The following is a 13,069-nucleotide window of genomic DNA, read 5'->3' on the forward strand; positions in this document are numbered from 1 at the left end:
TTTCTTGAATTTCACTTCCCTACATCCTTTTGTTTCCCAAAGTGCAAATTTTCTTGAATTGGGGTGATTGCTCGCCTGCTCAGGCGATTTCCTATTTTTATGTTTGTTGGCATAGAATATGTTTATTATTTGAGCGAAGAATCCTGGAGAACTATAAAGCCATAAGAGATCCCTTCTCTTCGAAACCTCCAAGTTTGACATGGACTACAGTGGATCATTGCTTCCCTATTCTGCAGCTTTCATATGCTTCAATCTCTTTGCATAGAATTTATATATTTAAAGGGTTTCCTTCTTTTTTTTAATGCCTCCAAGTTTAAAATCAGTTAGAGGAGATCATCTTGGAGGATTTAGGAACCAATTTATGTTTGTAGGCTTGTTCTTGACGGATGCACAATTCCAGGAGAAGCTCATCGTTCATGTTGATAAATATCCCCAAACTAGAACATATATGTTCAGGTTGAACCTTTTTTTTTCCTATGATTCTTTCTTATTTTCCAATTTTGTAAGAATGGTACATGTGTGCCTGATGATACAGAAAATATAATTAAATGTGGTTGGTCTGATCAGTGATCACTTTGTAACCTGAGTATAGACTTGAACCATTTAGCTGAAGTTTTAGGAATTCTTGTCAAGTTGTTTTTGTAATCCACAAAGTAAAGTCCAAAACGGACAGTATACCCAGAGTTCCATTCCCAGTTGTCAAGCAAAGACCAAATAAAGTAACCTCGCACATCACATTTGTCTTGCCTGTCATGTCAGTTTTCCATTAGCCACCTCAAACAAATTAAATTGGTTGATAATTTGCCTTTACCTTATTGCAGCAGAAAGATTTGAAAGATAGTCTCTGTGGTATCTTATTCTCTTGTCATCCTGTAAAGCCTTGTCTAAAGCTATCAAGGGACTATTTAGATCGTCCATACCTGTGATCATGAATTGAAAATCATTTAATTTGTCAAAAGATTTTGAATTCAATTCTTTGGATTGCAAAAAGGCTCACCATTTTCTGTTAAAATAACAGGAGGATTCCCATACTTATCTTTGACATATTTCGCCAACATCCGGATGCCCCAGGGCACAATGTGCAGCCAGTGGGAAGCTGCCTGGAGGAGCAAGTATATATCAGCCATCAGGCTATCATCTGACTTTTATTTGAAATCTATAATTTATATCTTAGACCCCAATAAGTTGTTCGGACATACTTTTTCTCCAATTGCAATTCCACCTCGAGAACCTACAAGGCCAAAGCTGAAAGAAGTTCATCATCTTCTTTCAATTAATTTGACAATGTTTAATTTTTAAATGGAACGAACTGTTGCTTGGTTTCTTACTAGTAGTAATAACAGCAGCATCAGAGTAAGCATCTTGCAGAATTAGTTTCCGAATTCGACTCCTGTCATTCCTGGCATATAATGTGGTGTAATGATTTAGGCCGATAAAATCTAAAGACCCCTTTAGAAGTTTGGAAATCTCTGGTGAAATCTTTGGTAGTCTCTCCCCAACAAGCCTTGTCATTGAAAATGGATATTCTCCGAAGAAAAGTGGATCAAGGAACCTGATTCACAAATTTGTTATTCTTAACGAATTTGATTCCTTGTAGGGTGAATTAGATATTTGCTAAAGGTAATAGTAATACCATCCAATTCCAAAATCTACTGCTCTTTGTGCTGCATCTTTGTCCTCATCTTTATCAGAGATTGGTTCATACCATTTAGCATCCAGTGCTATCCCAATTACACCTCCTTGTTCTTCCTGGAAAATCCCATGTATGAGTAATCAAAGAGAGATTGTGAATTGTTCCTTTTGTTTTGTTCTTTTTTGTGAAAATTAGTACCTTGAAATTTGTCTGGTAGCTATGATAAGCAGCAGCATGAGATAGCAAGATGTTATGAGCTACAATGTAAGGTTCAACTGCAGACTTTCCTGTCTTACAAAACACATGCCCAAAAATGGAACACCTACCAGGGGCTTGAAGGCCTGTGTCATAGCCTTGGATTGCAAAACCATGAGGTTCATTGAAAGTGATCCAGTTCTTAACTCTATCTCCGAATTCTTCAAAGCATGTGAAAGCATAGCTCTCAAAATCTTCTCTGCATTTACGTGAATGCAATTATGTAAGCCGGATTGTGTTCTCGAAAACATCACACATTACATTTTAATTTACTTACACAATTTGTCTACTCAACCACCCTTCATATCTATCTTCAAGTGCCTGTGGAAGATCCCAATGGTACAGTGTTACATAAGGCTGGATTCCTGATAAAAAAGAAAAAATACCCAAAGCTTCAGTAATGGCAGACATAATGAAAAAGAAAATTCCAAGTGATATTTCACCAAGCTACCTTTTTCCAGTAAAGCATCTATGAGATTGTTGTAGTAATTTATTCCTTCTTGATTTGGTTCTCCTGTTCCATCTATCAAAGATAAAATTCTGAAGGAGTTAGCAGAAAAAGAGGCTATGCAAGGAACAATGGAGAACAAAATTTCTGGACCAGAATTTATACTTACTGGGAAATATTCTTGGCCAAGATATGGAAAATCTGTATGCATCTATTCCCAGATCCTTCATCAAGTCTATATCACTCTGTAAAGATTTTGTTTTTATCTTTGTTTTGTTAGTAAAACTCTTGTTACAGACATATAAATATATAATTATAAATAAATATATATATATATATATATATATATATATATATATATATATATTTATATATTTATATATTTCTGACCATTTTCTAGTTGAATTATTGAATACTTCTTGTGTTTGTTTTTATATTGTATTTTTTTGGTGACATATCATCATCATTATCATCGCAATATGCTCAATTATTTCTATATTAGAAGTAGTCAAATGAGGTTACAGATTCTTTATCCAAATGATCAAATTGTATCCCTAAATTTTAGGCCACAAACTTCCTTGACGAACAAGCTTATTGCTGCGTTCTGATTATAACTTGATACCTTCCGAAAATGAATGAACAAGCACAGGCAGTAGAGTTCTATCAAATACAAATTTTGAAGTCAAATTTCTGAAGTTACCTTAAACCGATGATATTGATCAACAGCAGTGTCTGCATTGCTGAAGTCCAAAATTTTCCCTGTAAAACCAGGAGTAATGAAGTTAACCAGAACATATTTCTAAAACATAATTTTGCAATATTGTGTTTGAATTATTCTGACCTGGTTGTTTTGTGAAAGTGTCCCATATGCTAGTTCCTTTGTTGCCTTCATTTACAGCTCCTTCAAACTTCAACAGCCAAACGCCATAGATAATTATATCAAGCAATGTCCTTGGCTGAACTTTGTCAATACAGAAACAAAGTGAAATTTTACCTGGTAAGCCGAAGAAGCTGTTCCAAACACGAACCCATCTGGAAAATCATCTCTACTGATAGATTCAGACTTCACAAAGAGGTGGCACAAGAGAAACAGGACAAGTCCAATTGTCATAGATGAAACAAAAACCAAAGTTTTACACAAAAGAGAAGAGATGAATTCTTATATAGGATGCTTAAGAAAAGTATCTGGGATGAATTCTATAATATAATACAGAAAAGGGAAATGTGTTAATTATCTTAGTTGTAAAGTAGAAGAATTTGATTGAATAAAAAAAGAGCAAAAGCGACTGCAGGTTTTCTCTTGCAATGCAAGGTGTAGGTTAGAGTGGCTTGTGGAGGTTGTATTGTGATTCTGTCACTGAGAGCCACGTTTTCTTTATAAAGAAAGAAGCTACATGAAACTGTGAACCCATTATTAAAGATTTAAAAAACCTTAAAATTTCTGTAAAGAAATTGATTGAAACTGCACGTAAGATTAGATATTGATGATCAAAAGTGTTGCTTCTGGGAATAAACAAAAGGGTTTTAAGGAGGATGTGGGTAGAAATGGAATCCTTAGGTTTCATGACAGCTTATAGGCTACAGGTTTTAGTTGGTGTGGTTGAGTACGCTGTAGATAATCCTGGAATTCAATATTAGTTTACCAAAGAATTTGATTGTGATCTCTTGAACTATTTAAGTGAGTTTCTTCAAATCATTTTATTAAGAAGCATTTGAAAGATGATATCAGAGCTGTAATTATCAGTTGATTCTGATTAAATAGTTGTAACTTATTCTGATTTCCATTTTCAAGCTTTGAGTTTCCTAATCACAGTGACTAATTCATTGTTTGTAACTGTAATGAGTTTTGAAAACGTTCGCTTTCTTAGTTTTGTAATTTATCAAATTTAGAATTTTAACTGACGGAGTAATAAGTTGGAGAGGGGAAATGGGTTAACGCCTTTTAATGTGGTGGGTCATATTGGGCCTGGCATTGCTGACATAAATTTATATGGCCAGATCACTGTTTTCCACCAAGGTTTGATGAAAGGACATTTTTATCCAATAAATTTAAAAAAAATCAAATTCTCACCCGACATCCCTTTTTATAAGGGTCAAAGTGAATATTTAGGCTCAAAGCAAATTCCTAAAATCCAGAAGTAGCACTCTGCCAACCTATCCCTTGCAAAAGATATTATGAAAGATAAAAATTATCTAATTGGTCAGTAGTATGATTTTATAAATGATTAAAGATTATTTTGAATTAAACGCATTCTTAAATTATAAGAAAACAACTTTACGAAAATATTTATACAAAATGGAATCCATGTGGAAAATAATGACAACCTTTGATAAAGATAAATTGTTGACATAGTGAAGAGGAAGGAAAGGGCGAGTAGTACGCATTTGAGTGATAGCAAAATAAGTAGTAATTTACAATGAAATCAAACAATTTTCACAAATACAAATAGATAACAAGTGATCAAGTGAACTTTTAAAATTTAAAGACTGATAAAACATTATTTCATCGAAGTTTAGGTGAGAAACCAACAAAAGATAGATTTCAAAGATAATTAAAGATTATCCCAAAGCAAACACCCATTAGTGGTACGATAAATGTTGTGGGAGAATTGATTATTGGCATAATTCAGGAGCATTCATCTTGCCATTATAAAATAATGCACATGTTTAATTGATGCTATGCTCCTAGCACATGTTTCTCTCTTTGAATTATTCTTTGATTTTGGGGCGAGGCCTGTTTTTGGGAGATTAATTGACTAATTAGACTCAAAGCAGGAACAACTTTGGGCACCACTAACGCAAACCATATATATTTCATATACAATTCCAAGAAAACATGAAATATGTGCATTGCACGCCAATATTAACACAGGCTATGTATTTCTGTATATAAATAAATTGTATAAATTTTTGTATACAATTAGATGTGTCTGTATTTGATTGGATGGTTTCAAAGTATAAGAAAAAATAAATAATTATTGCTACCTTAATTATTTGTACACAAAAAATTGTATAATTGGTTTGTAGCATAGTTTAATTCTTCTAAAAATGATGGTGAGCATGTTCTTCTGGGTAAAACTGAATTGCATTGATATTGGCAGTATGAATGATTCGCATGTTCTGCATATGACAAGCTTCCGGAACAGATTTCGATCGAGCGTTCAATATACCCACACAGAAGAACCCTCTTTCATAATAAACATTCACAAACCTGCCTGCAACTACATAGTCTGCTCCATTGAACTGGAAGGTGAGCGATGGAAAAATCTCTGAAATTTGGGTTGTTCATATAACAAAGCTGAAATGGTGTCCCATGTTGATTCTTGGGTAATCTCACAGGATTATAAGCATTATAGTGATCCCTCAGTGTTGTCATCACCAATGCAAAAACATTAACCCCGCCTCCAGAATTCGCCATAAGTCTTATATATGGAGCTTCCGAGTCGATGATGAAGGCAGGCCGTATGCAACGCTGAAGGTACCTGGAGGTAATTGAAGGCGAATATTTCCCACGCTGATATCGGAGACATCAAGGTAATATAAATAACTACCTCAACAGTGACATAGTGTGTTGTTGGGATGTTTCCTTGGGGCAGATGAACGTCATTGCCAAATCTGAGTAGATGAGAATGCACATCAAAGGGAAAATATTGATCATAAGGAACAACACAATAGGAGAAGATTCCGTCGATGAAGACTAAGAGTTGGCTTGATAATGAAATCGGATCTAAGTTTAATCCAAATTCCCAGAAACTATGTTGTTCTCCATTCGTTCATACGGGGAAATTTTGGTTGTTATTCGAGCAGCCGACGAGAACAGTGAAGCCTTCTGTATTGCCTGCGGAAATGTCGATTGAGTGGCCAATCAATACTATTAAAATACAATATATAATATTATAACGTAATCTGAAATAGAATTCTAATCCTAATCAATTAGAATTATATTGAATTTGATCAAATTAGAATCATATAGAATGAGATCAAAATATATTTTGTTTAACATTACCGTTTGTGCTGCTGAAAAGATGAAATGATTCCAGAGAAACAAAGCCTTCCGTTGGGCCAATGCCGACGCCGGAATAGGTGACGCTGTAGACACATTCATCGTTGACGCAGTCGAACTGGCTGTCCTCGTCCTGGTAGTTACAATGAGGGTTGTCGCAGGAGACTCTCTTGCAAGTAGAGGAAGCTCGGGGGTCGTAAATGGGGTTAACTTGGGGGAGGCAATGTATGCATGGTTGGCATTGCGTCCAAATGGTGCCACGGCCTGTGTCTACGCTTAAGTAGAGTGTTTGAACGGGATTTCCCACCAATATCTTCGCCACACAGAAGGTTTGCTGACGGTCTAGCAGGGAAAAATATTTCTCATCATCGATTGTTGCATTTGGAGAAGAACGCAATGCCATTAGTTCATCTTTCGCGTGGCTGATGTTCAACATGCTGTGCAAGGTTAGGCTGATACAAAGGGGATTCTTGGGAGTTCCTGATGCTGAATCCCTTTGAAGCTTCAAAACTGAGTGAAGAAAATATAAGTAGGCAAAGCAATACAACAGCTACTCGGAAGTACTGAATTTCTTCCATTTTTGAACTGGATGGAATTGAGTCTTACACAATTACTTGTACTAATGGTGCTAACAATCTTTATCTCTGATTTATTTGTTAGAAAAAGATCAAACAGACTTATAACTAGAACACCTATTTGCAAAATCAATTACCTTCATTAATGTAATTAAACTAATATTTATAATTAAAATAAAAATAAATCTTTAGAATCATACTTGTCTTATGAATAGTCAAATAATGTATCTACATGCAACTCTAACTCTTTAAACAATCCTTTTGGTTAAAGATGTTTCAGCTATAGGTACATTGTTAGCTTGTTATTTTTTGATTATTTTAGTCATTTTTTGGATAAATACTTTAAAGGGATAGACTTACATCTTGGGTTTTAGTTTGGGTTATTATAAGTTAAGCGAATTATTTTTTTTTAAATTTTATTAAGATAAAAATTTTAATAGATCTTCAAGAGAAGATGACACGAGTCCTCTTTGTGGAATAGACTATATCTTTTTTAAGTAGTTTATGCTGTTCATCTTGCTTAGTAGGGCGAGCTTAGATTGTTTTCAAATTTTCTTTTTAAGATCATTATTTTTATTAATTTATACAAAACAAACAAAGGATAAGAAAAAGAGTCTCCTCCACCTCTTTAGAGACATCATATACTAGAATCTTTTGTAATCACTATCAAACTTTGTCAAAACATTTACGTAGAGATAAATAAATAAATAATACAATAATACAAGAAATATAAGAGTTTTTAATGTAATTCTATGTACTGTATTATTTATTTATTTCTTATTTATATATAAAAAATCTCATATATTATCTCACATATAATTTCAACATATATTTTATAACAAAATTACTTTAAGTAATTTCGATTGTGATGATTAAAGTCTATTTTTAATAAAATTCTATTTTATTTGCTTTATGTAGAAAAATTATGTCAACCATGATGATGACAACCTTTGTAGAAGTAATTTTGCCAAAAAAAAAAAAAAAACATTGGAAGGCCCTTGTACATCAAACCCACCTCACAGGCCCAATTTCTAATCTTTAAAGATTAGAACTTAGAAGAGCCAAAAAAGTAGGGCATGTACACTGTGATGAGACGAAAATAGCCTCACCAACCTGTTTCCCCATCAGTAAGAAAACCATCCGCTACTCTGGTTCGCATCCTATGGAGGGTATCTTTGTCATTACACGAAGTATTTTGTTTAAGCAAAGGCTGAATCCGTAATTTACGGAGAATTACATTTATATATGTTACTCTGAAAACTTAATATAAAAAAAAAAAAAGGTTCAATTGATCTGTCTTTGTCAGTATCAAGGGGTTTTAGCTTAAACCCGTAATGGCTATGAGGGCGGTGGCTGCGCATCGCGGCTTGAGGCGGCTCTTCTCCACTTCTCCTTTTCCTTCTTTTAACCCTCCTCCGTCCGCCGCCGCGGCCTCTCAGCAACCGAAGGCCGAACCCAGCAGCAACCTTTTTGTCTCAGGTACCTTTCTTACTAGGCTCTTTTTTTTTTCCAATAACCGCCTTTATTCGTTTACATATTTACTTCTATTTGCCATTCTCAGTCATCAATAATTAATTTATGTTATCTACAGATAAACTTTGTTATGTTGTTTGTCACAGTTATGTTTTTCTTATTTGTGCGGTAAAAGTTTTGATTTTTAATTTTTTTTCTGTTATTACATTGTTATAATTTTAGGTTCGGATTGTTAGAAACTTAACTTTTGCTGATTAAATTTAGAGAGGAAGAAAAGCATTTTAATTTATTGTGAAATCTATACTGAACATGGTTTCCCAAGTGAGGAAGTTTGTGTTGGGGTTTTGGTTTGACACAGTGTATGGTTTATATTCATTCAAACCTGAATCATCTGGGTCTGGATATTATGGCGATTTGACTGGATACAATCACACAATATCCATTAAATTGTTTGGTGGTCAGTTGTATTGTTTGTTTTGTATACATTGATTATATTTTCTATCATGTAGAGGCTACTTCATATTCATACTGTGCAAATATCTAATAACCATTTATGGAGAGCTGGAAACAACATATTTTCATTAATTTAGCTTCTTCATTGCCCTACATGATTGTCAATAAATAGGGTAATCCTCATTACCTCTCCCACCCAGTAGCGAAAATACAGATATTATGAGTGTCAATGACATTAAATCTTTTATCATTATTATAATATTTTTTTTAAATAGAAAACAAAAGAGAACTATATTAATGAGGGTAATAGGGAGAACAAGAATGGATCAGAAATCCACTAATGTTAGATCTCTCCTAAGTCTGTCCAAAAGAACCACAAATATGCTTTTTTCTGCACATAATAAAAAAAATCCCCAAAATTATCCCCTAAGTGCTTATTTCTCCGATATTCTGTGTATGATAATATTTATATCAAGTTTTAATATATATTACATCTGACCAGTGATGATTGGTCCAGCTTCCTTTGTGTTATGATTATGAGATCTTACATCAACTTCCTTTTCAGGACTTAGTAAGCGCACAACTACTGAAGGACTCAAGGAAGCCTTTTCTCAGTTTGGTGAAGTGGTTCAAGGTTTGTTTTTCTTCTGTAAAGTTATCTAAATCATACCTTAATGCATTGTAGACTACTACTATTATCCCTTTCTTCTATTCACAGCTAGGGTAGTGACTGATCGAGTGTCTGGATATTCCAAGGGCTTTGGTTTTGTAAGATATGCAACCTTGGAGGATGCTGCAAAAGGTATAGAAGGCATGGATGGCAAGGTGAGTTGACAAGACACCACATTTATATTGTTGAACACTATACTAATGTTCGTATAGCTGACTCAAAGTGCTGTGGAGCATGCTCTGCTCAGCTCTGTTTCTTATTTATTATAATTTTTTTCCCCAAAAATGCTCAAGTCAGCTGTACTGTTGAATATATCTTGAAATATACTTGGTAGGGTAGGAAGGTCCAAAGCCCATCAATTGCGGTGTAATCATGGTCAATGTAATGCTCACTCATTATGGTTAACTATAAGTTTTAGACAGAAACACATGATATGTTAGATGAATTTGGATAGTGGTAATGCCACAGTGGCTGGAATGTATAAGATACTGCCAAGAGTAAAAAGTTGTGTATGATTTAAGGTTGCCATTCCTCATTTTCAAAAATCTTCCATACCTTTCTTTCCATTTTCACCCAGAAAAAATGTGTCCTTCAAATAAAATATCTGATTCTGTGCCTGGGCGCACGGCATCAGTAGGAAGTGAAAATTCTGAACCTCAAGTTAGCAAAGTGAGAGTACAACTTTCACAATTCCCTATTGGGGAAAAAAAAAAAAGAAAATGAAATCATATTAAAGTGACAGGTGGCTCATAATTTCTCAATTTTCTTGCAGAATGTTTGTTTAAAACCTGTACCGATATGCAAAGATTAATTCACTCCATCCTTGTTAGGCACCTTTTTATTTTCTTCTATCACTGTTTAATGTCCATTTTTGTCAATCTGTTCATTTTATAATATGTTGATCCCATGCTGTTATGGTAACACATATGGATAGTCTTTGATTCTTGAAATATGTTAGGCAAGGGGAAGAAAGTGATTAATGTTATAGAGACCATTTCGTTGTCTTCCTATTCCTTTTCACTTCTGAATATTCGCATGGATCCTCTGATTAATATTTTGAATATCATCAAATATTTTTTTCTGAGGGCTGATCAGGGTTCTTATTCAAGCAAATATAATGATGTTGTGACTTACCCAAAAAAAAAATATATGTATATAATGATGTTGTGTCATCTTGTACAGGCTAGCTGTACTCTTATTGAAAATGCTTTTTTTTCTTAAGCTTATTTTTACTTTACGTTATCTACTTTCGATAATATAAATACCTAGTTTTCTGATTTCAGTAATATCGTTATATCCTTAAGCCAAAAAATAAAATTAATGCAGTTGATTAGCTCATTGTTGATGTTGAAGTTGTTTTTCTTATTTACAATTGTTTCTGGGAAATGATTTCTCTCTCTGTCTTTTGTAGTTTTTGGATGGGTGGGTTATATTTGCAGAATATGCAAGACCTAGAGCACCACCAACGCCTTCCTCTGACAATATGTCTTCTCAATATGGCCACAACATGTCTTCCCCAAATGGCCGACAGTGACTTATACATTCACAAAACAAGCTGGTAATCCTTTACACTGGCCTTCGTCAGTGAGCTCTATTTATGAATGGTTTTCTGATTTCTGTTGGTTGGCCTTCTATCGATGGAAACCATGCACTTTGGGGGAACATCAGCTTAATAAGTGAACTGTGTAATGAATTCAGAAATATATTGATTTGAACTCATCCATGTTGTCATTGTTAAGGATAAGACTCTCCTAATTTGTTATAATTTTATTGCACTGTAACTTGCCCTCACCAAACTGATCTGAAAACTAGCTATGCATAATGGATGGATTTATATATGGATCATTTAAGATGAAAAGTGTATTATCTAGGAAAAGAAAAATCTAGAGTGATGTTTTTATGATGAATGTGGGGAAACTTTTGAGATGAAGGTAGAGCCAAATAGCATCTGTGTTAGTGTTAGATATAGTCCAAAAAAGAGAAAAAGGAAAATTGATATGCTGATTAGCAAACAATGGTGAATCCTGAAGAAAGAGGACCACAGAAGCATTCCTTATGTTCCCATCAGTCAACTTCTTGAAAATCAATTTCTTCTTCAGCAGCACCATCAGAATTGATTCATTCAGTTGTAGTTATGTCCACGCCACGACATGTTCAGATGAGTAGACACTGCATATTTATTGCATATTTTCCAGGTGGGTCTGGAACCACCAAAATCATGGACAAATTCTCTGTATACCAGATGCCTTGCCATGGAAGCTACTCAACAATTCTTAACTCCGAAAGTAACTCAACACTGGATATTTTAGTGCCATCACATATATCAAGGCAAACAAATTGTTATGATAAAAAAATAAAAATCGTTTTTCAGCAGCTTAGTAGCTCACATTTGGCCTTTGATTGGTTGTTTTCTTGATAAGTCGGTAGAATTTTCCAGAGAAAAACGCATCTGTCAACAGATTCTCGCTTGGTGGTGGGGACAAATTTATTATTGCCTGCCGTTTTAAGAAAAGATTTGCAGTATTCTCTCAACCACCTTTATTTTACTGGCTTTGAAAATGAGTTTTTTTTTTTTTTTGTCAAGAGAAAGATACTTGTAAAGTTGTATTATAAATTTATGTTACAAGTTAAATTGATATTTGATATTATTTTTATACAAGTTAAAATTTATTTCTAATTATTAAAACAATTCTCAGTACTATAAATATATTATACATGATGAGTATAATGAATATAAATAAATTGTTATGTTATCTTATGGAAAAAAAAATCAATAAGCCAAATTTAATATTTTCTATATTATAATTGAATTGTGTGGGCCAAACTGAGTTTGTCGAGAAAAAATGAGATAACTGTAAGGGTGCGTTTGGTTAAGGGTTTTTAAGATTACTTTGGTAATCTATCTTTTATTCTCTTGTTTGGTTTGTCAGTAATAAAAGATTACAGTAATCTTCTATTACCAATGCTAACGTGACAGGTAATATAGGTGGTAATCTGATTACCATCTTCACCTTAGGTATTTGAAGATTACTGGGGTAATCTTCAGTTTATTATAGAAAAATTATTATTTATTAATTTTTTGAGATAAAAATAAATTTATTTTTAATTAATATGACAAATAATATAAAAAAATATTTAAAAATAATTATATTCAAGGGCATTTAAGTAAAATAATTTATTAGTAATCTTTTATTACCTTTAACCAAACACAATAATTATTTATACCTATCAAATTTTATCAAACATAGTAATCATTTATACCTAGTAATCTTTTAAGTAATTTATCTTCAAGGTAATCTTTCTATTTTAGTAATCAAACATTACCTAAACCAAACACCCCCTAAGATTGACTTTATATAATTAATTTATCACACAAATAAAATTTTGTATTAGCAGTATACACAAAACTTACGGTTGAAAATTCTTTAAAATTAAAAACAAATTAAATTTCCACGTCACATGTAAACATAAGAAATAATTATTCAATTTCATGAAATAGAGATTTACATTTAAAATATTGATATGATTTTATATAATTCCTTAAAAAAAAATTGTTTGA

General features: G+C 33.3%; 2 protein-coding genes across 3 annotated transcripts in view; one reads left to right on the forward strand and one right to left on the reverse strand.

Moving 5' to 3' along the window:
• Positions 1–451: 451 nt before the first annotated feature.
• On the reverse strand, positions 452–3,736 carry LOC123213092 (putative beta-glucosidase 41). The gene is made up of 13 exons (XM_044632453.1): positions 3,331–3,736; positions 3,178–3,244; positions 3,037–3,095; positions 2,506–2,581; positions 2,340–2,411; positions 2,166–2,253; positions 1,832–2,087; positions 1,634–1,749; positions 1,329–1,552; positions 1,200–1,231; positions 998–1,100; positions 812–920; positions 452–747 (listed from the first exon to the last, which is right to left on the reverse strand). The coding sequence occupies exons 1-13, from the start codon at positions 3,445–3,447 to the stop codon at positions 564–566; spliced, it is 1,503 nt and encodes a 500-aa protein (XP_044488388.1). The 5' UTR covers positions 3,448–3,736; the 3' UTR covers positions 452–563.
• Positions 3,737–8,167: 4,431 nt separating this feature from the next.
• The window catches only part of LOC123219054 (organelle RRM domain-containing protein 2, mitochondrial-like), a 34,441-nt gene continuing 29,539 nt past the window's right edge, over positions 8,168–13,069 (forward strand). Inside the window, exons 1-4 of one of the 2 annotated variants that reach the window (XM_044640770.1) lie at positions 8,171–8,393; positions 9,406–9,474; positions 9,559–9,665; positions 10,922–11,301. In XM_044640770.1, the coding sequence (XP_044496705.1) occupies positions 8,249–8,393; positions 9,406–9,474; positions 9,559–9,665; positions 10,922–11,044 (444 nt within the window). In that variant the 5' untranslated portion in view covers positions 8,171–8,248 and the 3' untranslated portion in view covers positions 11,045–11,301. Of the gene's footprint in view, positions 8,394–9,405; positions 9,475–9,558; positions 9,666–10,921; positions 11,302–13,069 lie in introns of those variants that run through there. The other variant, XM_044640778.1, reaches the window with a different exon arrangement.

Source organism: Mangifera indica, chromosome 1, assembly GCF_011075055.1.
Source record: "Mangifera indica cultivar Alphonso chromosome 1, CATAS_Mindica_2.1, whole genome shotgun sequence".
NCBI classification, from domain to species: Eukaryota; Viridiplantae; Streptophyta; class Magnoliopsida; order Sapindales; family Anacardiaceae; genus Mangifera; species Mangifera indica.